Here is a 26,460-nt window from a genome sequence, read left to right as displayed (position 1 = left end):
ACTAAGCATAAAATCGGAACACACAGATTTGGGAATCTGTATGCTAGCAGAAGACATGAGACTCCTGAGTCAGAGACACAAAACTTGATTACAGCAATAGCAGTAGCCAGTTGTCAGATTTGCATTTGTTTCCTAAGCCCCAGTTCCCCCAGGGCAACACAGTGAGGGCCAGATGACACCTGCACACATAGTGAGATCACTGCAGAGGAGCAACCCTAAGTTTAGGGAGCCCAGATCTCGTATCAGGCAGTAAGCACGTCTACCCTTTGATAAGAAAACACTGCTGTCTTCCAAGGATGCTCGCTATACAAACATCCTTGAAATGATAGTCTGGATTGCAGGCAGTCAGTGCTTCTACTTGTAAGATATGCAGAAATGTGATAGACATAGCAGAAGCCATAAAAGAAAAAAAAATTCATCCACACATATGTGTAAATATATCTCTCCAAACTTCATTGCCTCTTCAAAATTTAAGAGGCACACAAAATGTTAAAAATAGTAACAAATTATGACAAAGGATTAATACCCTTAATACAGAGTTCTTATGAATTAATTGGAAAAGAAGACATATAAAGGACAATGAGTAATTTATAAAGGCAGAAATGTAAATGATCAATAAATACATGAAAAAATGTTAACTAGTTATTGAAAAATGCTCTAGACACTGGATATTCTTCTATTAATGAAAAAAAGAACCAAAAAATCTTTTCCTTAATGGGGCTTATGTACTCTGCATATAGACAGACAAAAAGGGGATAGATGAACAGAAACAAGAATGTGAAGTAAGACGTATCCTACACAAAAGCTGGATATTGGGGATGGGCCGGGGAGACCTCCCGAGAAAGGGACTTCTGAGGAAACACTAAGAAGTAGTGTGGCTCTTTAGGGAAAGAGAATTCTCACAGAGAAAAGCAACTGTGGGAGACACTCTGGCCAGTTAGGGCAAAACCAGCAAGAAGGTCAATGTGCAGGAAGGGAGAGAATGAAGGGGAGAATGGAAGGAGATGAAGTCAGCGGAGTACTGGAAAGCCAGATGCAACAATGCTTTCTTAGGTGTTTATTAACCAGATATCATTGGAGGGTTCTGGGTGGAGCAGTGATATGGTCTGACTTACATTTTTATGAGAACTACTCTGCTGCAGCTCTGAAACCTGACTGCAGCAGCAAGGGCAGAAGTAAAGTGGGCTCAGGAAATTACTGTAACTATGAGAGATGATGGTGGCTTAACCCAGGACAAAAGCAGTGGTGCTGAAGAGAGGCGGTCTAATCCTACATCTATGTGAAGTAGATCCGCTGACAGATTAGAAGCAGGTGGGAGACCGGGTATAAGCACAGATGACTGCCGTTAACTGACATGAGGACAATTGTAGGATGAGCTATACTGGGCAATAGAGGAGTTCTATTTTAAACATGCTAACTTTGAGACACCTATTAAATATCCAAGTGGAGATTTCGAGTAGGTAGTAGAATATATGTTTGGAATTCAGGGGCAAGGTAGAAATATAAATTTGAGAGCCCCCAGGATATAGATGGTACTTAAAGCCCCGACACTAGTTGAGATTACCTACTGAATTTGAAGAGATTTGTTTTAAAATTGTCTACTACTGGAAAAAATATAGGGGCCCATTTTAGATGGGTAATTTGGAAATACATAACACCAACACTAAAAATGAGCCTCCCTTTTGCCCATGTAATTACAGTTCTAGAAATTTATCCTAAGAAAATAGATATGCAAAAACTCAAAGAAACTACCCATATTTTTACTGATAGTAGCAAAAACCTGGAAGTAGTCCAAAACTATATGCTAAAAATAATTTAAGTTTCAGTTGTGAGATTACAAGTGATTTTTAAGTATTTCCCTTTATGCTTTTCTAGTTTTTTTCAACTCTTTATAATGAACAAATAGAACTTACAACCATCCAAATAGACTCTTGCAATTTTATGAAAAGAGGTCACTGGGTCTTAGAAACAACATTAGCTAGATTCTTTTTTCATTTGAAACATTAAAAGTTAAAATTACCCTAAAGTCATTAAAAGTAACTAAGTACAACACCTCAGCAATTTTTACATTGCAGAAGCACATGCCAAACACACCTAGGTTTTTTTCCTTAAACAAAATCCAGAGAATAATGCATTAAAAATACATGTCTCTAAATTATTAATAGAATATAAAATGTAAACTTTAACCCAATGATTTTTATACCTATGTAATTTAAAATTAATTGCATTTGCCATGTGATTAAAAATTAGATTTATAATTGATGAAATATTATTCTAATCCTTTCTTTCTGAAGGTTATCAAGGAAAGTGAGAAACATAATAAATAAAATTGCTTCCTCTTCCAAGATAAACATTTTAAGCATTCATTCAATAAATATTCATGAAGAGCTAAATATATGTCACACCTTCCCTGGACATTCTGGGCATACAAAGATGGAGTTTATAAGGACAAATTCATCCTAATTGAAAAGACCGGAGGGAAATAGCATTTGAGGTGAACTAAGGTAGGTCTTTGATACTAGGAAAAATGATTCCAAACTGTAAATATAGTAAAACTATAGGAATAGATACAGGAAAACATGAACAAATTGCAGGAAATAAGGAGTATTCATATTTGGCGAGAGCCCAGGATCACTAGAAGACTACATTCCCTAGTCTCCCTTGTATCTAGCAGGGGTCATGTGCCTGTATAAGTAGAGGAGTAGAGTGGTATGGAACTTGTAGGAAGTCAGTCTCCCTAAGAGGAGGTGAAGGATGAGATGAAATAAAGGAGAGGGGGTAGTATAACTCATCTTTTCCCCCTTGCAATTCTATTGTTTGAAACTTGGTTATGATGGCTGGAGCTCCAGCAGTTATTTTGGGTCATGAGGGTCATAACCCAGGAATGGCAGAGGAGAGATCTAAAAAAGAGGCTTGGTTCTCTGATGCTGTATCGGCTTCCTGCTGAGTCTGGCCTTCTTTACATAGATTCTTTTCTGTGTTCTGTTTACTATCCTCCAAAAATAGTATTAAAGAACTGAGAATGATTCCATCATCTTTAATCAAGTCTCATCCAGTTACATGTATCTCTAATTGAGAACTCAATTTTTTTTTTTTTTCTCAGAAAGTACAAAAGCTTCTTCCCCATTTTTTCCTCCGGTACACATACAAACCAATCACCCCTTGGATTTGATTAAGTTGGAAAATTCTTTCTGGTTATGAAGCAGCCAGGAACATACTTTCTGGTTTCAAACAGACCAGGCCTGAGGTTATATCCTATCGTAACCATGACACCTAGAAAAAAATCTTACACATTAAAGTTAATGTAATTTTGGATGATTCAATGGCTAAAATTGGAGAACAAATTTTTTAAAAGTCAAGACAGCTGTTCAACCTCATAAATCTTATGTAATATTACTGAAAACAACTTTAAAATGTTTCTGTGTATACATCTATAAACACTTAAAAATCTATACACAAATATGTGTGTCTATATGTATATACATAGATATATAGATATGATATATATGTAGCTTTAGAAGTTGCATATTATATTGACACTCTAATATCCTCACAAACATAAAGGACAAAATGACATAAGAGCATTATCCTAAGCATGCTATCATTTTCAGAGACCTCTACTGAATTGTCATTAGACTATACATACACATGTGAACACACATTACCTTTTTCTTTAAAGATTTTATTTTTAAGTAATCTCTATACCCGATGTGGAGTTCAAACTCACAACCCCAAGATCAAGAGTCGCATGCTGCACCAACTGAGCCAGCCTTCACCCCAGAACACACGTTACCTTTAATTTTGTATTCTCAAGATTCAGAGTTTCATTTTCACATTCAATTGAGTGAAGTTTTCTAAGAATTTCTTCACAAGAATTTTTTCCAAGGTCTTCCACTTTCTTTAGGTCTTCCAAAAGATTAGTAATTTGCCTTTATGAGATAGAGGATATGTTTTATAAAAGTCATTCAAATAATGCTTTTTAAGTGCATTTCTGAAATTAGGTTGGTAGGGTACGCTTTTTCAAAAGTTAGGACAAGTCACAGAACAAGGTGAAGAGGAAGCAATTATCTACCATGTTACTACTTCAGTAACCTTGATTAGCAATAATTACCCATTAATGATGCCAACGAAAAATTACACAACATTCTCTTTGCTATTCCAAAATGTCTGAACTGTCGTCCTTGGTACATCTGTCTCTCATTCACACATATGCACACACATATACACAATCTCAAAGCCAAGGTTAAATAAAAGGATCAAGTGAGACAGTAACTCACCTTTAGAAGCTAGCATTATCCATGCTAGCTTACAATGATAAAATTGAAGAGGATATACAGAAAACAAAACATTTAAAAACAAATGTGCAGGGTTCATAGTTTATCAATAATAATTTTCAAAGCATAAAAGATAGGCATTTTTACTCATTGATTTTCTTTGTCATGCAATTAAGGCACTTTAAGGAATAATAGTTTTTCGGATTTTGAAAGCATTTGTGTTTTTTTATTGCAAGCTCCATTATATACTCTTACTTTCACATTCTTACTTAGTAGAGAAATATCACTTCCATTTTAAGATAAAATAGCATTAACAATTACTACAAATAACAGGTGACACAAACCCAATTCAAAATACTAACCTACAAAGTTCAAAATGTGAACACCAAGGCACTTTTTAATGGGTAATCATTTTATTGTATTTTTAGAATAGAATAAGAAAAGTTTTTAGAATTATAAATAGCAAAAACATCAAATCATACGGACAAACTTCTCCACATGTAACCCAGAAGAACCAAAACGCAAACTGCTTAAAGAGGAACGAACAGAAAACACTTCTTACTAAACCATAAAAAGATTCTAAATTTTTTTTCTTACTTTTTCATTGTTTCAATCTGAACTTCCAATTCAGTTTTTTCTATTACAATTTTCTCATAATGACTTTTCCAGGCATTGGAAGCTGAAATTGTTTCAGACAGCTTGGCTTCCTAAAAAATACATCAAGTACTCATCTTGTAATTGAATAACACTTTGGTTTTGTGCTCTAAACACAAATACAATACAAACAAGGAAACACGTATCCTATAAAGAATGGGGCTTTTGATATAGAAAATTTTAGTGTACAACTCTGAATATAGGAAACTTTTAAAGTAAATGCTGATAAAATCTTTATATTAGTATTGTTTTATATGTGTGTAGCAGCAGTAGCAACACAACATTTTAAGGGTGTTAATATAACTATTTTTTTTTTAATTTATTTATGATAGTCACACAGAGAGAGAGAGAGAGAGGCAGAGACACAGGCAGAGGGAGAAGCAGGCTCCATGCACCGGGAGCCCGATGTGGGATTCGATCCCAGGTCTCCAGGATCGCGCCCTGGGCCAAAGGCAGGCGCCAAACCGCTGCACCACCCAGGGATCCCATATAACTATTTTTTATCAATGTTTCATAATTAATGAAGATAACTTCCTTCCTATTTCCTGAACTTTTCATTTTGCATTCTATATTTGGAAAATGCTAACACTACATAAGCATCAGACAAGAAGCCCTCTATGATATATACAGAAACTTTCTGAAATTCCATAATTCCATAGCATTAAGTAATGCAGCCTTATTTATTGTAGCTACAATGATGTCAAGCTGTTTTGTAGAGGTCACCCCTGCTGACCTTCAAACACCGTTATCATCAGCAAAGAGATGAAGATTATTGTGGTGGCTGTTCCACTTTGAATGTGAGCTCCCAGAGGTAGAGACTTTTGTCTGTATTGTTCATTGCTAGGACCCTGAATAGTGCCTGACACACAGAAGACTCTCAACAGATAACTGTCAAATGAATCTACTCTTTATAACCCACCTGGTGAGCTATAGTTATTGTGTCCCTGTCTACATTCTAGAGAACAACAAACTCACTGGGAAGACAACAATATCAATAATTATTAATCAAAAGACCCAGAAGTAATAATGATAGCAGTTAGTACTTATTGGGGGCTTCTTTCTGTCCTTCCATCATTCTAGTCACAGAACAAGCATTTGTTGAGCATCTACAATGTGCAAGACTTTATTGGTTTACATTTTTTTACAGTAATATTGTTGATACATTGAATAAAGTCTAGTATTCTGTTTTCATATTTTATATAAAGTGAATTTTAATTTACACTATGAAGTATATAAGTTGGGCCATATATATATAAAGCATAAGTTGGGCAATATACTATAATGTAAAAATATTCAGAAATTGGAAAGCTCCTCTGAAGAGATGTCCATTAAAAATGTACCTGAATGATAAAATAAAACAAAAAACACCAGCTATTGTGAATCCAAGAAGAACACTACAGCTGGAGATAATAGCAAACAATAAAACTCTCCACATTAGAGGAATAGAAAGAGGGTTAACATGGTAAAAATATAGGATGGCTAGGCACTGTGCTTTAACATATATTTTCTCATTTATTCACCCCTACAATCATATGAGATGGGAATATTATCTCCTATTTTATAGATGAGGAAATGGAATCTTAGAGAGGTTAAGTACCTCAACCAAAGTCACTAGATGAAAAAGCAGATGGGCCTTCCTGTACCATGATCTGGGGTATGGGTGACATGATGCTATTTAAACAATAATGTCTCAAGAATGTTAATGACTCGATTAGCTTTTACCACTCAATATTTTCAGGCATTCAACTAGATCTTATGACTGCCTAGATTTTGAACTTAGTCCTCAATTCTTTTTCTCTAGTTAAATTCTTCTGAATGTAGTTCATCTTTAAGTGTTAACACTCAAACTTATAAAATATGAAGTTGTTTTGTTTACACAAGAGTTTATGCAAGTCCACTTTCATTTCTAAAAGCCTCTAATAATTCTATAAGCCTTAATATCAGATCTTAAGAGGTGGACTACTCGTGAGACATTAAAGAGAGTAAATATTTTGTTAATTGCTAATTGAATAAATATAATTCATCAAAAACAACAAAGCACTAAGTCAAGTTTTCAACTTTGTACTACACCCAACGATAACTTTCACATGGTGTGTTTACGTCAGTGAATGGCTTTAAGTGCATTACAAAGTTCAAATGAAGTGAATTACTGAATACAATCATATGGTCTAGTAACATAAATCAGCATTTCCCAAACTGGTGTTCCTTAGAACCAGTTCCAAGAGTTGCTTTGTGGGTAAAACAAGAGTTCTGTGGTTAAATAAGTGGTGAGAAACTCTGAGTTCAAAACTCTTGGTCATACTGTTTTACTTTTACTGAAGGCCTCCTCAGGACTTTTAATATGCGATTGCACATTGTCCATTTCCAAGGGAGAATATGTATGAAGTGTTACCCTTAGTTTACCCTAGATGTTTTGGGACACACTTAACAGATCCTTTAATAAAGTTACCAAGAAAATACTGATATAATTCAACATGCAAGTGACACTTTATGTAATCTTTCAAAATACAGTCTAAGCAAAAGAGGGTGAATAAAGTTTTTCTAGTATCAATAGCATTAAGATATTAAGCATTAATATTAAGCATTATGATATTAAGCATTATGATATTAACTACATTAAGAAAGAATGTATATACTTACCTGATCTCTAATTTGGGAGGTAAGGTTTTCCATGTCTCCAGTAAAGTGTTTAAGCCTTTGTCTGTAAATTTTAGATGCCTTTTTTAGAGCTATAGTTTTTTGCCTACTTGATTCTTTCATTGCTACAGCTTCATGCTTATTCTTCCTCACTTGTAAGTTCCATTCAGCTATCTTGGTTTCCAAGCTCTAAAAATATATTAGTAGTACTTAAATTATTTTAGAACTCCAAAGTTTGTGTAAACATTGTAAAAATACATAAATAATCTTCCATAGATTTTATCAAAAAATTAATCATAGGATTAATAAAAAGCAAAACAGTAAAGAAACGTGGTTTCCCAATGTTTATTTATAATCAGCTATAGAATGCAAATTTAAAATATATAAGCCTACATAAAACTAATCCTACTCTTAAAGATATTAATATTGGTGATTATGGTACAAGCAATTTTTAAAAACTTTTTAATTAACTAGAACTTATTAAAATTCCAGATCTAGAATATTATATATACATCGTACTAGTTACTGAAGTTCAAAAAAACCATAATTGAACTGGAAACAATCCAAACAAAATACACAAAGCTCAAAGGAATCAGTAGCTCCCTGCATATGTTAGGACTCTTTAGTTGAAATGATAAAGGCTTAAACAACATATGACTGACATCTATAGATGACAAAAGATGTAGACCGTTTCCTTACATATCTCTTTGTGTCATAACTAGAAATAGAATATTAGGCTGGGTGGATGATATATGTAATTCAGTGTGATAATTTTCATGCTTTTATTTCAAATCATTTTCAGATTTTGTATTTAAAGTATTTGACTCTGAAATACCTAAGAATTTAGAGACCTGAGATTTTAATACTTTTCCATTTTTTGAAAGTTGTGTAGTACTGAAAAAAAAGCTAAATTATTACAGAATTTAGGTTTTAGTTTAATATTTCTTGGACAATCATATTAATGAAAAAAATCAAAGGAGTCACAGTAAAAGACTAGGTTTTTCTATTTAACTCCATGATCAACAAAAACTGTGTTTCTTAACTTCCATTAAAATTTAGATTGAGAAGTACATATTCAATAAGATTTAAGACTAGCCCTGTTTGAAAAGTGAACTCAGTAAATTAAGAGAAACAGCAAAATACTCTTAGTCTTTAGAAATCTACTTAAACTAAAAATTCACATGAAATGTTTTAATAAGTAGTTGAGGGAAAACAAGTAAGCCCAAGAACAGTACAAGTCTACTAAAGACTCCACAGGAAATACGGCTGTCATTCCTCTATGAAACCACAGGGTGTCATCAGCACACTGTGAATAATTGCTACACTTTAAGTAATTAACCATTTTAAACACCAAAGGTAAAATAAATTTTTTGGAACAAGGTTCCAGTCAGGACTTTCTCACTAGATTTAGCCTATCCCACATTTGAGCACTGTTAGGGAGTATACTAAACTCTCCAATTATTTTTATCGTCTCAAAATAAATAACTCTTCACAGTCTTTTGCCAAATGAATGGACACCCATTTAAAGTCAACTATCTGCCTTTCTCTATTTCCAAAGAAACTCTACATGCTGCATATTATGAAGATAATTATTCAGTGTCTTCTAAATAGTGAAAATATTCTATCTCTAATTGTTATATTATAAGGATCTGGAAAGAAAAATGGGTTAAAATATCTTTGGGCTACTTTTCAGAGAACTACAATGTAATTTAAATTTTTTAGAGACCTAATATAATGAATTGACTCAATTGAGCCAATATTAAAATATTAAATGAGATTTATATTGCCAAATTGAGTTCATTATCTTTGTACTCCCAAAAGAATCTTGTGAAACCTAAATCAAAGAACTAAACTCTGACCCCCTCCAATTATTTAATGCCTTAAGTTCCAAAATTTGTGTTAAAGGGAAGGTAGATAAATCAGTAATCTAATGCAACTTCTTGTAATTATTTCTGAATAATAGGATTCTTGTAAAAGAATTTAAACTCAAAGTATTAGCAGAATATCATGGCAAAATCTTAAGATTTTAGTCTTATTATCTTATCTCTTAAATGATCATATGAAAATTGTTAACTTTAAAAAATCACTTCATTTTTAAATTGAAGAAAATACTTTCAAAAACTTCCCCAACTGCTATTTGAGGACATAATTAAAACTTGTGTAAGATAAATTGTGATAGATGATTATCTGAGGTGTTAAATTACATGTATTCTATTGTTTTTACTATGGTACAGTAATGCAATATCAACTCTAGTTCATCTGTAATGCCCTAGGACACCTATGCAAAGGGCACAGGGAGTCCTTGGGGGAAATGCTTAAGATCTTGTAGAAGACAAAGGACAAAACTTACATTCCCTGTCAGCCTGCTAAATGTCTCCTTACTGGGCAAAAGCTTTTCATCCTTGAAGGAAAAAAAAAAAAAAAACAACCAAACATCCCCAGTGCAGTCTTGAAACATGCTGTAGGTTGCAAACATCTGCTATGATTCAGGAGCGCAAAGCAAACAGAAATTTAATACAGATGTCCTCACACTTAATAGGAGTTATCTTTGTACACTTCTTTTCTCCAAGTGAGAATGTTGCTTTTTTTCTTTTGGCAAAAATAATGACAATAGATCTAGTTAGCTTGTGTCATGTCATAGCAACCTCAAATTCTTATTTCAAAGTGCTAGTAAAGCTTCCAGAAGAATATTGAAACCACTGAGTTTAAACCAAAATATTCCCTTTACTTACATTGCTTTAAAAACTGCATCACAAGAATGTTACTCAGTTTTCTAAACACCAAAGCTAAGTAATTTCAAAGTTGCTACCTTTAGTGACAAACACAAAAATAATAAACATATACCAAATGCCTCCTAAAAGTATGTATTTATGTGTAGATTTTGCAAACAGACATTATATCCCAAATATTAATAATGGTTTCAGTGTTTTTAAGTTATTTTAATTTTCTCTTTTATACTTAACATATTTTTCACATAAACATCAATTAACTATATAATGAAAAAGATTTTTAAAAGCTCTATAAATCCTTCCTACTATTAAAGAGAGAAACCATTTTTATCTTGGGATTTTAGGACCAAATCTCTAGATAGGCCAGAAATCTTAAGATTTGCCTCAAATATGTATTTCCCATGGCAACACTTAAATTGAATTCTTCCAAAACCACTGAATTCCAGAACTAAGGAAGGGCTTTATACTTGTTCATTAATTTTATCACTTAAACTATAAAAATGACTGAATATTTATGACCTTTATGTATTCTTTTAATTTATCATTCTCTGCTTCCTTTTTATGAATTTGGAACTGTAGTCGTTCATGTACTACTTTCACTGACTGTGAAAAACGGTTTGCTTTCAAAGCATTTGCCTGTAACAGAGAAAACAAACAAAAAGAAGTGTTGATATGTTTCTTCACAATCTCTAACTTTATCCATATTTAGACATGATCTAAAAAGTTGACATAAGCAAAATACCACTTTACATTAACCATGACCTCCCCCATTATAAATTTTATATAAAACCATGGGGCTATTTTCCCCATCTCCCCTTTTATTTAATGGCTCCTGATTATCTTTTAAAAATTCTTACCTATTCTAAGTAAATTATATCTAAAATGTTCCTACAAACCCTAAAATTCCTTAATTTATACTAAAATTGAAAATACAATCTTAAGATTTTATTTATTTATTCATGAGAGACACAGAGAGAGAGAGAGCGGCAGAGACACAGGCAGAGGGAGAAGCAGGCTCCATGCAAGGAGCCTGATGTGGGGCTCGATCCTGGATCTCCAGGATCACGCCCTGGGCTGAAGGCTGCGCTAAACCGTTGAGCCACCTGAGCTGCCCAATTGAAATACAAATTTATTCATAGTTCCTATGTATAGTGATTTATGCCAATTACCCTGACTTAAATACCATAAGAATCTTTTAAAAAGAAACTTTAAGAAAACTTGTAAAATATCCAAATATAAAAACCTTTCTGTGTCTATTTCTGAGGATATGGGGGCCAGGATGGGAAAAAAGGAAAAGAGGGAGTCAATATTAAGAAAAGATGATGAATTAAGCTCAAAATTTGCTTACCTTTTCATTCTGAAACAAACAAGAAAGTTCTTGAATATAGGTCTCCTTTTCAAGTACCCTCTTCTTAAGATTCTTCAGCAAATATAATGTAAGAGTTAAAAATATCACAATATGGTTAATGTTGGCTAGTTAAAAATGTCAGAGTAGACACCAAGTATAAAAAGACTTACAGTATTTTCATTTTCATTATGAGTTAGCTTCTCTAACATGCTGGATAAACTGTCCCCTGCCTATGAAAAAAAGATGTTATAAATCAGTATTGACAAACATATTTCTCTACATAAAGAAGTAGAAAAAATAAGCATCACTTAGAAACTAATATGGACAACCATCATGCACACTTCAGATTTTTAAAAAAGTCATCAGATGGATTTTTGCCTAAGTGTTCCAAATCACTTTTTGTCCACAGGTTATGAAATTGATTATATACTAATTTCTAAATAATACCTCAGAGAGTACAATCCAGTGACACAAAACCCACAAAAATCGTGTATACTAAGGAAGCTCATTGTGCTGTTTATAAATAGGTAAAAAATATAAAAAACCTTAACTCTAGCAAGTAAGAATTTTTTTTAAAGAATTACAGCATGTTAGTAAAAGAATTTTATGTAGACATTTTAAATGAGAACAAAGAAAAATGTTTATTCATTTTGAGAGTCAGACTCCTGCTTGAGAATGTGAAAAAGCTATGAATTCCTTTCACCCAAAAGCATTTATACCATGCACATATAATGTATAACTGCACAAACAATTTCAGAGGGCTCATGGACTGCATAAAGCCCACTTTTGGGATCTGCAAAGGTACAGAGTGGAATTGCTTGGCATACACAAATTTCCATTCCTCTTGGGTATAAACAACTTGTAAATAAATGTTCACAGCAATTTTATGCGTAACAGCCAAAAAGCAGAAGCAACCCAAATATCCATCAGCTAAGGAATGGACAAATAAAAATGGAATAGGTCTACAATGAAATATTATTATTCAGTAATAAAGAGAAATGAAGTACTGACATGTGCTATAACATGGATGAACCTTGGAAGGCATTGTGTTAAATGAAAGGCCGGTTATGAAGAACCACATTTTATATGATTCTATGTACATGAACTGTGTAGAATCAGCAATTTGTAAAAACAGAAAGTAGATAATAGGGTAAGGAGGGATGGGTGGGGTTGGGAGGTAGGCAAACTTCTAAAGGATGTGGGGTTTCTTTTTTGTGGTGATGAAAATGCTCTAACATTGACTATGGTGATTACTGCACAGTTCTGGGAATATACTAAAAACTACTGAATTGTACACTTTAAGTGGGTGAATTGTATGGTATGTGAATTATCTCTCAACAAACTGTTACCCCCCCAAAATAAATGAATGTATGAATGCAATCATACAAAGGAACTTCAATTCTAAGAAAATTTTATTGAGATCAGCTAAAATGAAATATAACAAACAATGAAAAATTTTGGGATAGAAAATACTCAAAGTACTTATAAACATGCTGTTTTTACGTAGAACTATTTGTGAAATGTTAAGAATAAGGTTTGGTTTAATGATTGCCATTTCAAACAAAAATTCAAGAATTATTTCCATTTCAAATATGCCAATAATTCAATTTCTACAGTTTCAGAAATAGTAAATCCTTCAAGTGAGAAATGTATCTATTAGACTAGTGCTTAGGGTTCCTTACTTGTTGGGATTCTGTCTTTCTAAGAAGATGTTCTAAAGCTTGTTTTACACGTTTGAAAGTGTCTAATTCTTTTGTTAATATTTCCTTCTGTTTAGAAATCTTCTTCAAAGAGGATGCAAAAAGATTAGCCTACCAAATATAAGAACACATACACATTTTAAGATACAGCATTAAAAAAAAATTTAAAACACACAGCATTAAGACACTTCTAAAATACAATGTTGCTATTATCAAAGAATACTTTATTCTAGTAACAAAATCATTTTTGCATATAGTAAAAGCAAATTTTGCCAAGTTTCTTTGTAGTAAATAGGATCTTACATCATACATTAAAGTAATGAAATCAAAATAAGGACTTAAGCCCTAAGTATTTCAGGCATTTATTTAAATAAAGCTAATAGAATACAATCTATTTCTTTGTCTCAAACTTTAGTACACTGAAATTTTAGAATACAGGTTTCTATGCCATATAACACTATAGAAGATAAATATATCCCATATCACAGAATATTTTACTTTAAATTCACTCTGGAAAATGTTGACTCTCTAGTTCAACTTCAGGGAAGTCAAGCACCACGTTATATACCTCCTAGCTTAGCCTCTTAACAAGCGCATGCCTGAGATTATCTTTGAAGAACTGCAGTTAATGACGTAGAAATAAGGACAACTAATAAACCTGTAATTTTTAATATCAAATATCAATATGTGAGCATAACTATATTAAGACATAACACTGCAGTTAATACATAACACTGCAGTTAATACATTAGTATTATGCTAACTGTCCATTTTATTAGATTTTCATAAGTACTCACATTTTCAAAACTAATCTCTTCAATGGTATCCTTAAATAATGGCAAAAATAATTCTACAGAACAAGTTGCCAACTCAGCTTCCTTAAATGTTGCTTCCAGGTCAGTCTCTTCACTCAGGCTGTCTTGCTTTAGACTAATTAGATATGCACAAATAAAATTTAAGTTAAATCTGTCACATAAACTAGTCATACTTTTTATGCAAATATAGAAGTTTAACTAAATATTACAGTTCCAAAAACTGCTTCCAAAATGTAACAATAAATTGTCACTGAAAATCTGTGAAATTTTTCCTATACTCCCCTATTTTTCTATACTTAATAAACACAGAAAAATAGTTTTTAAAATGTTTAGATATGTAAACACAAAAACCAACAGAAATACTCCACTGTGCTACTTTGTAATTATTTAATAGAATGTATTTGTCTTTTTTACTTCCCTTTCTTCTCCCTATTCCAAATCCGAAAGAATTTTCTAGAACTTATTCCCAAATGCTTTCTTGAAACTTCCTGTTCTTCGCAAAAAAATTCCTCCAGAAGAACAATAAGCTAAACAAATGGGACACAAAAAACTAAAGCTCTCCAAATCTCAAAACTCCTTTTGAGCCTAAAAAATTTTTGAGAATACTCTATTTCACTTACATTTTTTATATGAACAGTTATTTGAAGTCAAAACCTACGTGTAACTAAGTTTGAAGGAACCTTTTCAGTATTTATAAATAAAATTCCAAGTGATAGGAAAGCATTTTGTCTTTAACAGGCAGCTTCTTTCTTTTTCTTTCTTCTTTCTTTCTTTCTTTCTTTCTTTCTTTCTTTCTTTCTTTCTCTCTCTCTCTCTCTCTCTCTCTCTCTCTCTCTTCTTTCAGATTTTATTTATTCATAGAGACAGAGAGAGAGGGGCAGAGACACAGGCAGAGGGAGAAGCAGGCTCCATGCAGGGAGCCCGATGTGGGACTCGATCCCAGGTGTCCAGGATCACACCCCAGGCTGCAGGCAGCGCTAAACTGCTGCACCACCGGGGCTGCCCAGCATTTTTCTTTCTTTACAAAATGTGATATAATCATTCATCAACAGCTGATGGGAGGCTATGTCACAAAGCAGGCTATGTTAATTACTGCTGCTTAATGTTATAGGTGTAAGATGCTATCCATTATTAAAAATGATGGGCAGAAGAAAGTCAAGAATGGTTATATATGACTAAATATAACTGTCACTTTAACGTGCTAAACTAGAAGCTGGATTATACTACCAAGGTGACAATAATGGTATTTTAAGACTGTCTTTTTATGGGGTGCCCAGATGGCTCTATTGGTTGAGCATCTGCCTTTGGCTCAGGTCATTATCCCGGGGTTCTGGGATCAGGCCTTGAGGCGGTTCCCTGCTGAGGGACCTGCTCCCCCTACTCCTGCTCTCTCTCTCTTTCTCAAATAAATAAATCTTTAAAAAAGTAATTTAAAGAAAGACTGTCATTTTGGTGAGCAATGAGTCATATAAATAGCGACTGTATTCCCTATTCTTTCTTTTTTTTTTAGATTTTATTTATTTATTTATTTATTTTGGGTGGGGAGGAGAGAAGGAGAGGGAAAGAGAGAATCTCAAGCCAACTCCCCACCAAGCATGGAGCCCAATGTGGGGTTCAAGCAAAGGATCCTAAGATCATGACCTGACTGAAATCAAGAGTTGGACACTGAGCCACTCAGGCACTCTGTGAATACCTTATTCTAAAAAAGAAAGCAAAATGGGAGAGGTATATGTTATATAGCAATGTTCCAAATAAACAGTAAATAAGTACTCATCAACTCCATTTCCAATATTCCATACTATTTCTATCTTCATTTACTTTAGTTATAAGGCTTATTATTCTAATAATTCTCAATAGATAAGGCATTCATTTTTTGTGCTTTAAGATTCCAAAAAACTAGCCCAATTATGCTAAATCAGTACATTTGTAATCAGGTTAAATAAATATATGAACTGCTAGACTTGAAGAAGATACTCTTGAGAGAATGCTGTATTTCAGTCAAATAATTTACAGTATGGACAAAACATAAAATGTAAAAATCAGAAAATTAGATATCTCCTGCCATTATTAAGAATACCAGCTGAGATGACTTTCACTGGCAGCCTGTGGTAAATGTTCATTCTCTGGTGTAGTTGTAAAATGAGAACATAGTTCTTCTGAATGACTTCCATCAACCGCAGGCTTCTCCATAAATTTGATAAATGGACTTAGAGTTGGCTTCCACAACAACTCCTCCTCCTAAGCTGAAAGCTAGGAAATATTTTAGTTATTAAACTTATCATTTCAGTAGGTTATTTTTACTGTCATTACCCTATAAAATAAAAATCCTAAGCATGTTAAAGAATAATATTTTAGAGGCAAAGTAGAAATTACAACCGCTACTCATTGTGATACTGATTCAGAAAGTGTCAAAACTGCATTACACAACCATTCCACAATTGCCAATTCCATACACAGTTTCCAAAAGGCCCATTGTTTTCCATATAACCACAATATAGAAATTTTTATTAATATATTTATTAAGTATTATAATATCTTAATCCAGTCAAACTAGAAAAGAAATATAAAAATATGGTTAACTCTGATCCTTAGTTTCATTTTATCTACCCAATAGGAAATGTATGTTCCGTATGCCTAGAATAGTAGAAATTTAATATACCTTTGAGAGTATTTGGCAACAATTGCTACAATAAGATTAAATTATTCTTTTCAAAGTAGACCTTACAAAATTAACTCATTCCTATTTCCCAGCTCAATCTAGGATATTCTTTGGTGATAATGAATAGACAGATGATAATACTTGTAAGTTTTACTATTTTCATTCCAACTTAGAGATGTCATTTTTCAACTGTGAATACTCATGAATTTCTTCAGAACTGTTCCATTTTGGGACGCCTGGGTGGCTCAGTGGTTGAGCATCTGCCTTTGGCTCAGGTTGTGATCCCAGTATCCTGGGAATCAAGTTCTGCAACAGGTTCCCCACAGGGAGCCTGCTCCTCCCTCTGCCTATGTCTCTGCCTCTCTCTGTCTCTAATGAATAATAAAGTCTTTAAAAAAAAAAAAAAAAAAGAACTGTTCCATTTTAAGTAATGAATTAGTGCTTTAGCAATCATTAAAGCTATGTTTTCACAACTCTAATATATGGTGTCTCCCTGAACTTCATTTCATATTTATACAAAATCAAATACTATATTTAAGATCTTCTGCATTTTTTCAGAGATATTTCACGTCTTTGTAATTTATTTTTCTAAATCAGTATTATACATTTGTTCAAGAATTTTCAATACTGTAAGTAGATATGAAGAAATTATAGATTGAAAATTACTCATATTTTTAAACACTTTGAAAGTATCTATAAAAATGCATTTATTTTTGTCTGAAGGTTCTATACACCACAGAAACAAATATTTAGGATAGAGACCAAAGAAAAGCATGCTCATATTTTTGAAATACCAGCAACTTATGTACAAATGAAACTGCTAACTAATCTACCGATAGTCTAAGATGATCTACTAGAATGCTGCAAATCTGAAACATCTGTTAGTAGGGCGTAACAATATTTTGAGTATTTTGAGCTATCTGAAGTCTTAAAGAATTAAAAAGATAGATGGATACACAAAATCAATGAAAAACCAAACCTAAAAGTGAAGAATATGATCTGGATAAGTCACTGCAATCAACAGTACTATCACCTACTGATCTGTTTGGTTCCAATAGCTACCCTACTACTCACAGAGGAACCTTTTATTCAGTCACTTGTTTAAAATTTGTTGCTCTGCACATTGGAATCTCAAGAAAGAATATCTTATTTACATTTGAATCCTTAGCACCTATAAGCCTCATAAAAGCTAAGCAATAATTGAAGGAGAGGACTCAAGGCTTAGAGCAGTTAACATGATGAATAAAGACAGTTGCTTTTCACTTACTCACTTCACTGATTCATCTTTTAGGGGAATCATTAAAAGAAAAATGTTTCCTATATTTGAAATAAAAGTTCAAAAATATGGGCACCAGGGTGGCTCAGTGGTGGAGCATCTGCCTTGGCTCAGGTTGTGATCCTGGGGTCCTGGGATCGAGTCCCACATCCCACATCAGCAAGCAGGGAGCCTGCTTCTTCCTCTGCCTATAACTCTGCCTCTCTCTGTGTATGTCTCTCACAAATAAATAAATAAATAAAATCTTTAAAAATTTTTCAAAAATATAAGAGGATTAGGGATCTTCAATTTGTAGGCATATTTTATAAGATTCAGTTTGGGATCAGTATTTTAAATGAGTTCTTACTTGGCTCTGTGGGCTATTGGCAGCTATTTATACAAATTCTCTAAAAGTTTTATCACAAGATGAAATACATTTTTCTGCATCATCATCTGTAAAAAGTAACTATGTCTTTTCTTAAAGGGTAAACAAAATGAACACACTGTAAAAATAGAGACTAAAAATGTTACCTTCATTACTTATTCTAAAACATAGAGAACTGTAAGTCAAGTCTCAGATATTTCCATAGAAATTATCAACAATTATATTCTTACAATCTAGAAATGTTTTCCAGGATAAAAATTGTTCAGAGATTCCAAGGCACTCCATTATTTTTGTGTTGTGATATTACTATAACCAAAAACATATGTGTGCTCAACAATAATTTTCTTTAGCATAAAAAGTTCTACCTTTATAAAAAAAATGCTATCAGTTTAGTGGGCCAAATGTATCCTTGTATGAAAAAGCAGATGTTTCACAAGAAAACATTTTCAATTACATGGAATTTACTGCCAAATGACAAATGTATTTCTGTACAACTTGGTGATGAAACAAAGACACATATTCTGCATACATATTTAATAACCAAACCCCTAAGGTTAGAAATTTAAATATATTTTAATGTTCAAAAAATTAAATTTCCTATACAGAGATGACTTTACCAGTCCCCTATCAAAAAGGCATGTACTTAAAGCTTTTTCCAGGCATGGTCATCGTTTATGCTGACCCAGCTACACTCACTAAAGTATGTTCCATTTTGGCCAACAACAAGCATTTGAGGGATGGCTGTTCAGGGACTGTAATGCTGGCAGTAGTCAGAGAAAAGAAAGATCCCAGTTCATGTCCTTCCTCAGCATCTAGATTGTTCTAAGTAAACAAACCAGCTGCAGACAAATATATATTTAAAGCTAATCTATCTGAAGAGAAAAGCATAAGAACCTCACAGATTTCAATTTGTTTTGTCAAACATTAACTCTTGGAAAACAAGCTCCCATTGGCTGGCTTCACACAAAAGCACACAGCTTCTCCTGAAAAAAATCACTGAAATATTCAGCAAAAAATATGAAGTAGATATAAGAATGCTGCTCGTCTGATTATTCTACACACTAGTCAAAGTCTACTAAAGAATTGCAGAATCCTGCAGAAACAATGTGAGTGTGGTAAAAATGAGGAGAAAAAGGCAATCTAGGTAGAGGGTCAAGTATAAGCAAGAGGAAGGAATCACAAAGGGACATGATTTGCCAGGGCAAGAGGCAAAGAAGGAGACTGGACACACTGAAGTGGTCACTGTACGCTAAGTTCAAAAGCTTGATTTTTTTCCCCCCCAACGGTTAAGACAGACCATTAAATCATCTTAAGCAGGATCATAACAGATCAGAAGTGCATCTTTATTTTTTTATTTTTTATTTTTTAAAAAAACATTTTATTTATTTATTCATGAGAGAGACAGGCAGAGACACAGGCAGAGGGAGAAGCAGGCTCCATTCAGGGAGCCGGATGCGGGACTCGATCTGGGTTCTCCAGGATCATGCCCTGGGCTGAAGGCAGATGCTTAACCTCTGAGCCACCCAGGCGTCCCAGAAGTGCATCTTTAATAGATAAATCCATTGGTATTTTGGAGAATGGACCAAGCCTATGGAGGGGAGAACCGTAGGAGCACTGAAATCGGTTATTAGGGTTCCAGAGAGATGAAATTCCAATATTCTCTGCCTAGAAAGTCTTGAAGAAATCGAACATTGTCTCCCCTGGTGATAAAAAAAACATGAAAAAACAATGAAGGAATTCAAGTAGCAAGAGATCTGTACAGAAAGTGACCGAACAGAGCACCTCATGTACCTATGACCATCTGAATGGGTTGCTCCACATACCTGTTCCAGAAAACGACAGCGTATATCCCTTTAGGTACCGCATATAACTTATTAGTTTGAAGAAAATCTTCTCAAGGTCTTATTTTTTTCTTTCTCAAGAGGACAGCAGCCTGAACAAGATTCCTTAAGGACCCAGAGCATATTAAAATGAAAGAATACTGGGCCAGACTCACCTGTTCTCAGTCCTTGGAGCCACCTGACACGGGCAACTCTTAGCCACAGCAGGCCGGAGTTGCCTCTTCTACACAGAGAATAACCTTTGCCAGCCAAAGCTGTGGGGAGGCTTAAAGGGCATTAAGTAGCACTTATAGGTGGGGCTGTTTGGGGGGGTGTGTGTGTGTGTGTGTGTGTGTGTGTGTGTGTGTGTGTGTGTGTGTGTGTGTGTGTGTGTGTGTGTTTAAGTTAGGGCCTCTTTGGCTCATTGTTGGAGCTGATTTCCCACCAGGTCTTCTTTTTAAAATCTTTTTTACTCTTAAAAAAATCATCCCGAGGCAGTCCCACCATTCCTTAAATCAATCACTTGCGGGCCTGAGTTTATCTGTATGAACCAACTTCTTAAAAACAATTCTTTCAAGACCTGCTCTTCACAGGATCACTACAAATCACCTTCAAAGTAGTCACAAGGGGAGTGTCGCTAAACCAGAGCCTACGGGAACACAACTGACTTCGAAAGGAATTGAGCCCAGCGAGTAGATAGATGTCTTGCCAACCCCATTGCTACACTCAGCTCCTTGGGTCTCACTCATTTGTACAAGATAAAGCTACTTTCTCATACCTTTGGTTTTTGATACAAAAACCGTATTATTCGCACACAAGCAACCGTGAAAGTAGAAGAAAGAGAAACAGAAAACGGATACCTAGCTGTTAATGAATTATGGATATGACCATGACACGCTTATTATAAGCAGAAGGAAAGCAAACTGATTATAAAAACAGGTTGGGATGCCCGGGGGGCTCAGCGGTTTAGCATGTCACCAGGCTGACCCTGGAGACCCGGGATCGAGTCCCGCGTTGGGCTCCCTGCATGGAGCCTGCCTCTCCCTCTCTTCTCATGAATAAACAAAATCTTAAAAAAAAAAATAAAAATAAAAACAGGTTGGGACGCCCCGGTGGCTCAGCGGTTTAGCATGTGCTTTGGGCCCAGGGCTGACCCTGGAGACCCGGGATGGAGTCCCATGACTGGCTCCCTGCAGGGAGCCTTCCTGTCTCTCTGCCTGTGTGTGTTCTCATGAATAAATAAATAAAAACTTAAAAAAATAATAAAAACAAAAACAGGTTGGGATGCCCGGGTGGCTCAGCGGTTTAGCACGTGCCTTGGGTCCAGGGCGTGACCCTGGAGACCCGGGATCGAGTCCCACGTCGGGGTCCCTGCATGGAGCCTGCCTCTCCCTCTCTCTCATGAATAAATAAATAAAATCTTAAAACAAAAAAACAAAAAAAACAGGTTTGTCCCTTTAACCAAGCAACTGATTTTTAAAACTACTCCAAGAACCTCATTAACTCAAAAACACTCCTAACCTTCCTATGGGTGAAGTGACAGGCAAACTGTTGGAACAAGGGGAGGTGGGCGGGGGCCTGGGGTGACCGGGTGACGGGCACTGAGGGAGGCACTTGGCGGGATGCGCACCGGGTGTTATGCTATATGTTGGCAAATTGAACTCCAATTAAAAAAAAAAAATCAAAAAAAGAAAAAAGAAAAAGCAGCAGACCTAAACCGCAGGGCCCGCGCGGCGGCGGCGTTCTCGACCCACAAGCGCCCCTGCCACCTAGACTCCAGGCTGACGTCGCCTCACTCAAGGCCCTTTACGGCAACCCCTCCAAGGGAGCATCGTGGTCGTCATCCCGCAGGTAAGGGACGCGGAGGCCCGGTCCGAGGCCGCACACACCTGACGGGGTTTCCCACAGAGTCTGCACACCCAGAAAAACCCGGGGAAGCACTTAGGGGATTCGCCGCTAACGCAGCCGCAGGCCCTGCCACGGGCTGACAGACGGGGCGGTCGCTCACGAGGCGGCCAAAGGGGCGAGAGAACAGAAAGGCCGCCACGCCCGAGCCGGCCGGCCCCGCCAGCGAGGATCCACAGCCGCGCCGCCTTCTTCCCGCGCCGCGCAGAGCCTTCCGGGCAGTCACGCACGCGAACTAGCGGCCGAGGCCCAGCTCTCGCGGTGCACGCCGGGGCCGTCGCCCCGGGGCCCACCGCGCCCGCGGTCCCCGCCCGCCAGCCGTCCACGCCCAAGCTCCGCCCCGCTCCCGCTGCGTCAGCACGCCGCCGTGACGTCAGCCCGTCGCGGCTCGGCTGTGGAAGGGCTGCGAAGATGACGCTCGGCGGACGTCGGTGGAAACCGCGAGCGGCGTACCTGAGCTTCCCCAGCCCTGGGTCGGCGGGGACAGAGCGGGACGCAGGGGGCAGTGCGGCAGGCGGAAGCTAGAAAGGTGGCAGGCCGGCGAGTCGCTAGAACCGCTGGGGACGGAGGCGTGCCCGCCCGGGTGCACCCGGAGCTGGTAACCATCGAGCGGCTTCTCTGGCAACGGACGCCCCGCCCCTTCCGTCGGGCTGAGGCGACGCCGCCGATTGGCCGGGCTCGGGAAAGGCGGCGGCCGCGTCTGTTGCTATTGGTGCAGGCGCGGGGCGGGGCGGGGCGGGGGGCGGGGCGCCCTGCGTCTCCGGGTGAACTTTTCCCGCCCGCCCTTCAAAAGGCTGCGCTTGTGTGTAGTTACCGAAATCTTAATTGAGCTCAACCTAGAAAGGGAAGTAGGACCGACAGATTGCGAATTTTCTGACACATGGCCTGGAAGTGCCCTTCTTTTTTTTTTTTTTTTAATTTATTTATTAATGAGAGACACAGAGAAAGAGAGGCAGGCTCCAGGCAGGGACTGGATCCCGAGTCTCCAGGGTCACACCCTGGGCTGAAAGCAGACGCTTAACCACTGAGCCACCGGGACCGCCCTGGAAGCGCCCTGTTTTTGCATTTAAAGGGGACACTTGAAAAAGCCAAAGCAACAGCGACTACAGGGAAACTTGTTTTTGAATACACGGTATTGCTGTTTAACTGCGATCTGCTCTAGGCCTCTTTGCTTCTGTGAGGTTGGGAGCTGGACGGTGCTCTCCAAGGCGCCTTTCAGATTTTAAATTCCTTGCATCTGTTCTGCACCCGGCTAGGATGATTTATGAACTCCTGAACACGCAAGGCGAGATTTTACTTAGAAAAGTAAAACAGGGCAGCCCGAGTGGCTCAGGGTCTCAGTGACCCTGGAGACCCGGGATCGAGTCCCACGTCGGGCTCCCTGCATGGGGCCTGCATCTCCCTCTGCCTCTCTCTCTCTGTCTCTCCAATAAATAAATAAAATCTAAAATAATAATAATAATAATAAAGAAAAGTAAAACATTATCCACTTCAACTCTTAATGTTCATGTTCAGAACTGTACACCATCATGTGAAGTTCACAAATAGAGCCACTATCACCTGAGCAGTTTTAGCCCCGACGCGGCATACCTCATTATTGATTTTATGAAATATTTTCCATTGATGAGTACAGCAAAGCTTTTTTTTTTTTTTTTCAGGGCTGATTGTCCAGTAAAACGTTCATGATAGTGAAAAGTTCATTCTTATCGATCATGTACCTGTTACATATATACAAATGCTTAAAAAAAAAAAAAACACTGGGACTGGATTCAGCTCTTCCTGATGGATCATGACCTCTGGCAAGTCCGGTAACTTCCCTACTCTGGGCTTGTCTTCCCTTCCACTTAAATAAAAAAGGGGGGGTGCGCATGTGGAGTTGGGGGAAGGAAATTAATTTTGAGGATCTTTCCAGCACTTATCTGGGATGCTAGCTAACCTTACTAGCGTGTCATAACGAGAAAAATAATTGCACACAGAAGTTAGGCTTCTCATGAAAACTATTTTAATTAAATTGCATCAGTGTCAGATGTAGCCACCTTTATAAGACATGCAAAAGGAAAGAGGATTATATTAGATTCTCAAATTGACCCTTTTAACAGAACTATTCAGGTAAACCTGCCATCTCTTATCTTCTAATCTGTTCTAATCTAAATTTGAAATCTTGTCAGATAGTGAATTTTTGGATAGAAAGATCCCTTATTGAGGTAGGCCTTTGGGTGGCTCAGTCCATTAAGCATCTGCCTTGGGCTCAGGTCCTGATCCCAGAGTCCCAGGCTCCAGCCCTCATTCCCTGCTTAGTGGGAAGTCCGCTTCTCCCTCTGAACCCTCCTCCCTCTCATCCTCTCTTTCTCTCCCTCTAATAATAAAATCTTTTTTAAAATCCCTTATTTCATATTATTTAAATGGGAAAAAAACTCATCCAGCCCAACTAAAAATGCCAGTCAAAGCAGAGGCCAACGCTTTTTCCGTAAAAGGACACATAGTAAATATTATAGATTTTGTGGATTATACAGAATCTATCATATTTAACTCTGCCATTGATGCATAAAAGATGCCATAGAGGACACATAAACACATGGTTTGGCTGTGTTCCAGTGAAACTTAATTTACAAAAATAGACACCAGGATAGATTTGGCCCACAGGACATAGTGTGCAGACCTCTGATATAAAGCATTTAAAATATCAAGTACTTCATAAATATTAAACTCACAAGTGGTACATTTGTGTGTAGGATTCAAGATACAATATTGATAGAATTCTGTTTTCCTTCCTCATGGGAACAAATATATACTGTGATGTAAAAATAGCAAACAATGAAATAGTAGTTTAAAGATACTTGATGAATATAAATAAAGTTTAGCAAAATAAAAAAAAGCAATTTAAAAAATAGTTTGGTTGTGTAATTATTTTCATTGGGTTTATCCTCCACTCTGAGTTGCATGTGTTCTTTCCAACATGTTTTGGTTTTCTTTTGCGGTTTTAACAAACTTAGTGGTTTACAACAAGTGTTTTACTTGTTCGTGATTCTGTGGTGAGAAATTCAGGCAGGGTTCAGCTGGGTGGTGTTTTATCTCCATGCATGTGGAAATAGCTGGTGTCTCTCATCAAGCTGCAACTAGATTATTGCTGAGGCTGGAATATTCAAGATTATATGTTTGGTGACATGGTGGGCTCAACTAGAAGGCTAAGACTTCTTGCATCCTATCCATGTAGCTCTGCATGTGGCCAGCTTGAGCTTTTTTTTTTTTTTTTTTTTTTTAAATCATCCCAAGAGTGAGTGTCCCAGGTAGCAAAGGAAGAAACTGCATATCTAAAGCCACACAAGTGCATCACTTCTGCTGCATTTTGCTATCTAAAATATATCAGACGGCCAGCCCAAATATGAGGGAAAAAAGTAAAAGATTCCACCTCTTGATGGGACAGTGTCAAAGTCACATTGAGTCTATGGAAACAGTTTACCCCACAAGGCATTAAGGTATGTGCCATTTCCTGATCGTCAGGTTCTGTCAATACAGTATCATAAATGTAGACAAAAGTGAATGTCCCACAAGGTGATGAAATGATCATGGTCCCTGCACATGGTAGTATGACAGAGAACTAAAGACCTAACATAGCCCTTATGGAAAGCATAGTTCTTTGTATTTTCTGAAACAGTTTTTTGTGAATATTTTCTCCCATTTTGTATCTGGCCTATTCATTTTCTTTCCTTTTTTTTTTTAAGATTTTATTTATTTATTCATGATGGACAGAGAGAGAGAGAGAGAGAGAGAGAGAGGCAGAGACACAGGCAGAGGGAGAAGCAGGCTCCATGCAGGGAGCCCGACGCGGGACTCGATCCCGAGGTCTCCAGGATCAGCCCTGAGCCGAAGGCGGCGCTAAACCGCTGAGCCACCCAGGGATCCCTGGCCTATTCATTTTCTTAATGATACTTTTTGGTGAGCAGAAATTTTATATTTTGATATAATCTAATAGACCAACATTTTTCCTTTTATAGTTTTGTGAATACACTATTTTTTCTAGATGTTTTAGGAGTCTAAGCTTTTATATTTAAAGGTATGACCCATCTTTTTTTAAAGATTGTTTATTTATTAGAGAGAGAGAATGGGAGAGAGCATGAGCAGGAGGAGAAGCAGGAGAAGCAGACTCCCTGCTGAGCAGAGAGCCCTATGCAGGGCTCCACCCTACCACTCCAAAATCATGACCTGAGTCAAAGGTAGACCCTTAACTGAGCCACCTAGAGCCACCCTGTATGATCCATCTTGTATTCATTTTTTTGTA

At 36.6% G+C, this 26,460-nt stretch overlaps 1 protein-coding gene across 6 annotated transcripts in view; it reads right to left on the bottom strand.

Annotated features, from left to right (window-relative positions):
- ODF2L (outer dense fiber of sperm tails 2 like) overlaps positions 1 to 22,816 on the bottom strand; it is a 36,402-nt gene extending 13,586 nt beyond the window's left edge. For 2 of the 6 annotated variants that reach the window (XM_026004818.2, XM_072754690.1), the window contains exons 1-10: positions 22,635 to 22,816; positions 16,235 to 16,407; positions 14,140 to 14,272; positions 13,325 to 13,453; positions 11,813 to 11,872; positions 11,643 to 11,714; positions 10,814 to 10,930; positions 7,569 to 7,754; positions 4,872 to 4,981; positions 3,794 to 3,929 (exon numbers count right to left, since the gene is read on the bottom strand). In XM_026004818.2, the coding sequence (XP_025860603.1) occupies positions 3,794 to 3,929; positions 4,872 to 4,981; positions 7,569 to 7,754; positions 10,814 to 10,930; positions 11,643 to 11,714; positions 11,813 to 11,872; positions 13,325 to 13,453; positions 14,140 to 14,272; positions 16,235 to 16,347 (1,056 nt within the window). In that variant the 5' untranslated portion in view covers positions 16,348 to 16,407; positions 22,635 to 22,816. Of the gene's footprint in view, positions 1 to 3,793; positions 3,930 to 4,871; positions 4,982 to 7,568; positions 7,755 to 10,813; positions 10,931 to 11,642; positions 11,715 to 11,812; positions 11,873 to 13,324; positions 13,454 to 14,139; positions 14,273 to 16,234; positions 16,408 to 20,452; positions 20,523 to 21,988; positions 22,114 to 22,634 lie in introns of those variants that run through there. The other 4 variants (XM_072754687.1, XM_026004820.2, XM_072754689.1 and 1 more) reach the window with 4 other exon arrangements.
- Positions 22,817 to 26,460: the final 3,644 nt, after the last annotated feature.

Source organism: Vulpes vulpes, chromosome 3 (genome assembly GCF_048418805.1).
Source record: "Vulpes vulpes isolate BD-2025 chromosome 3, VulVul3, whole genome shotgun sequence".
NCBI lineage: Eukaryota > Metazoa > Chordata > Mammalia > Carnivora > Canidae > Vulpes > Vulpes vulpes.
Note: the sequence above shows the minus strand (reverse complement) of the source record. Positions and strands in the feature narration are given on the sequence as shown.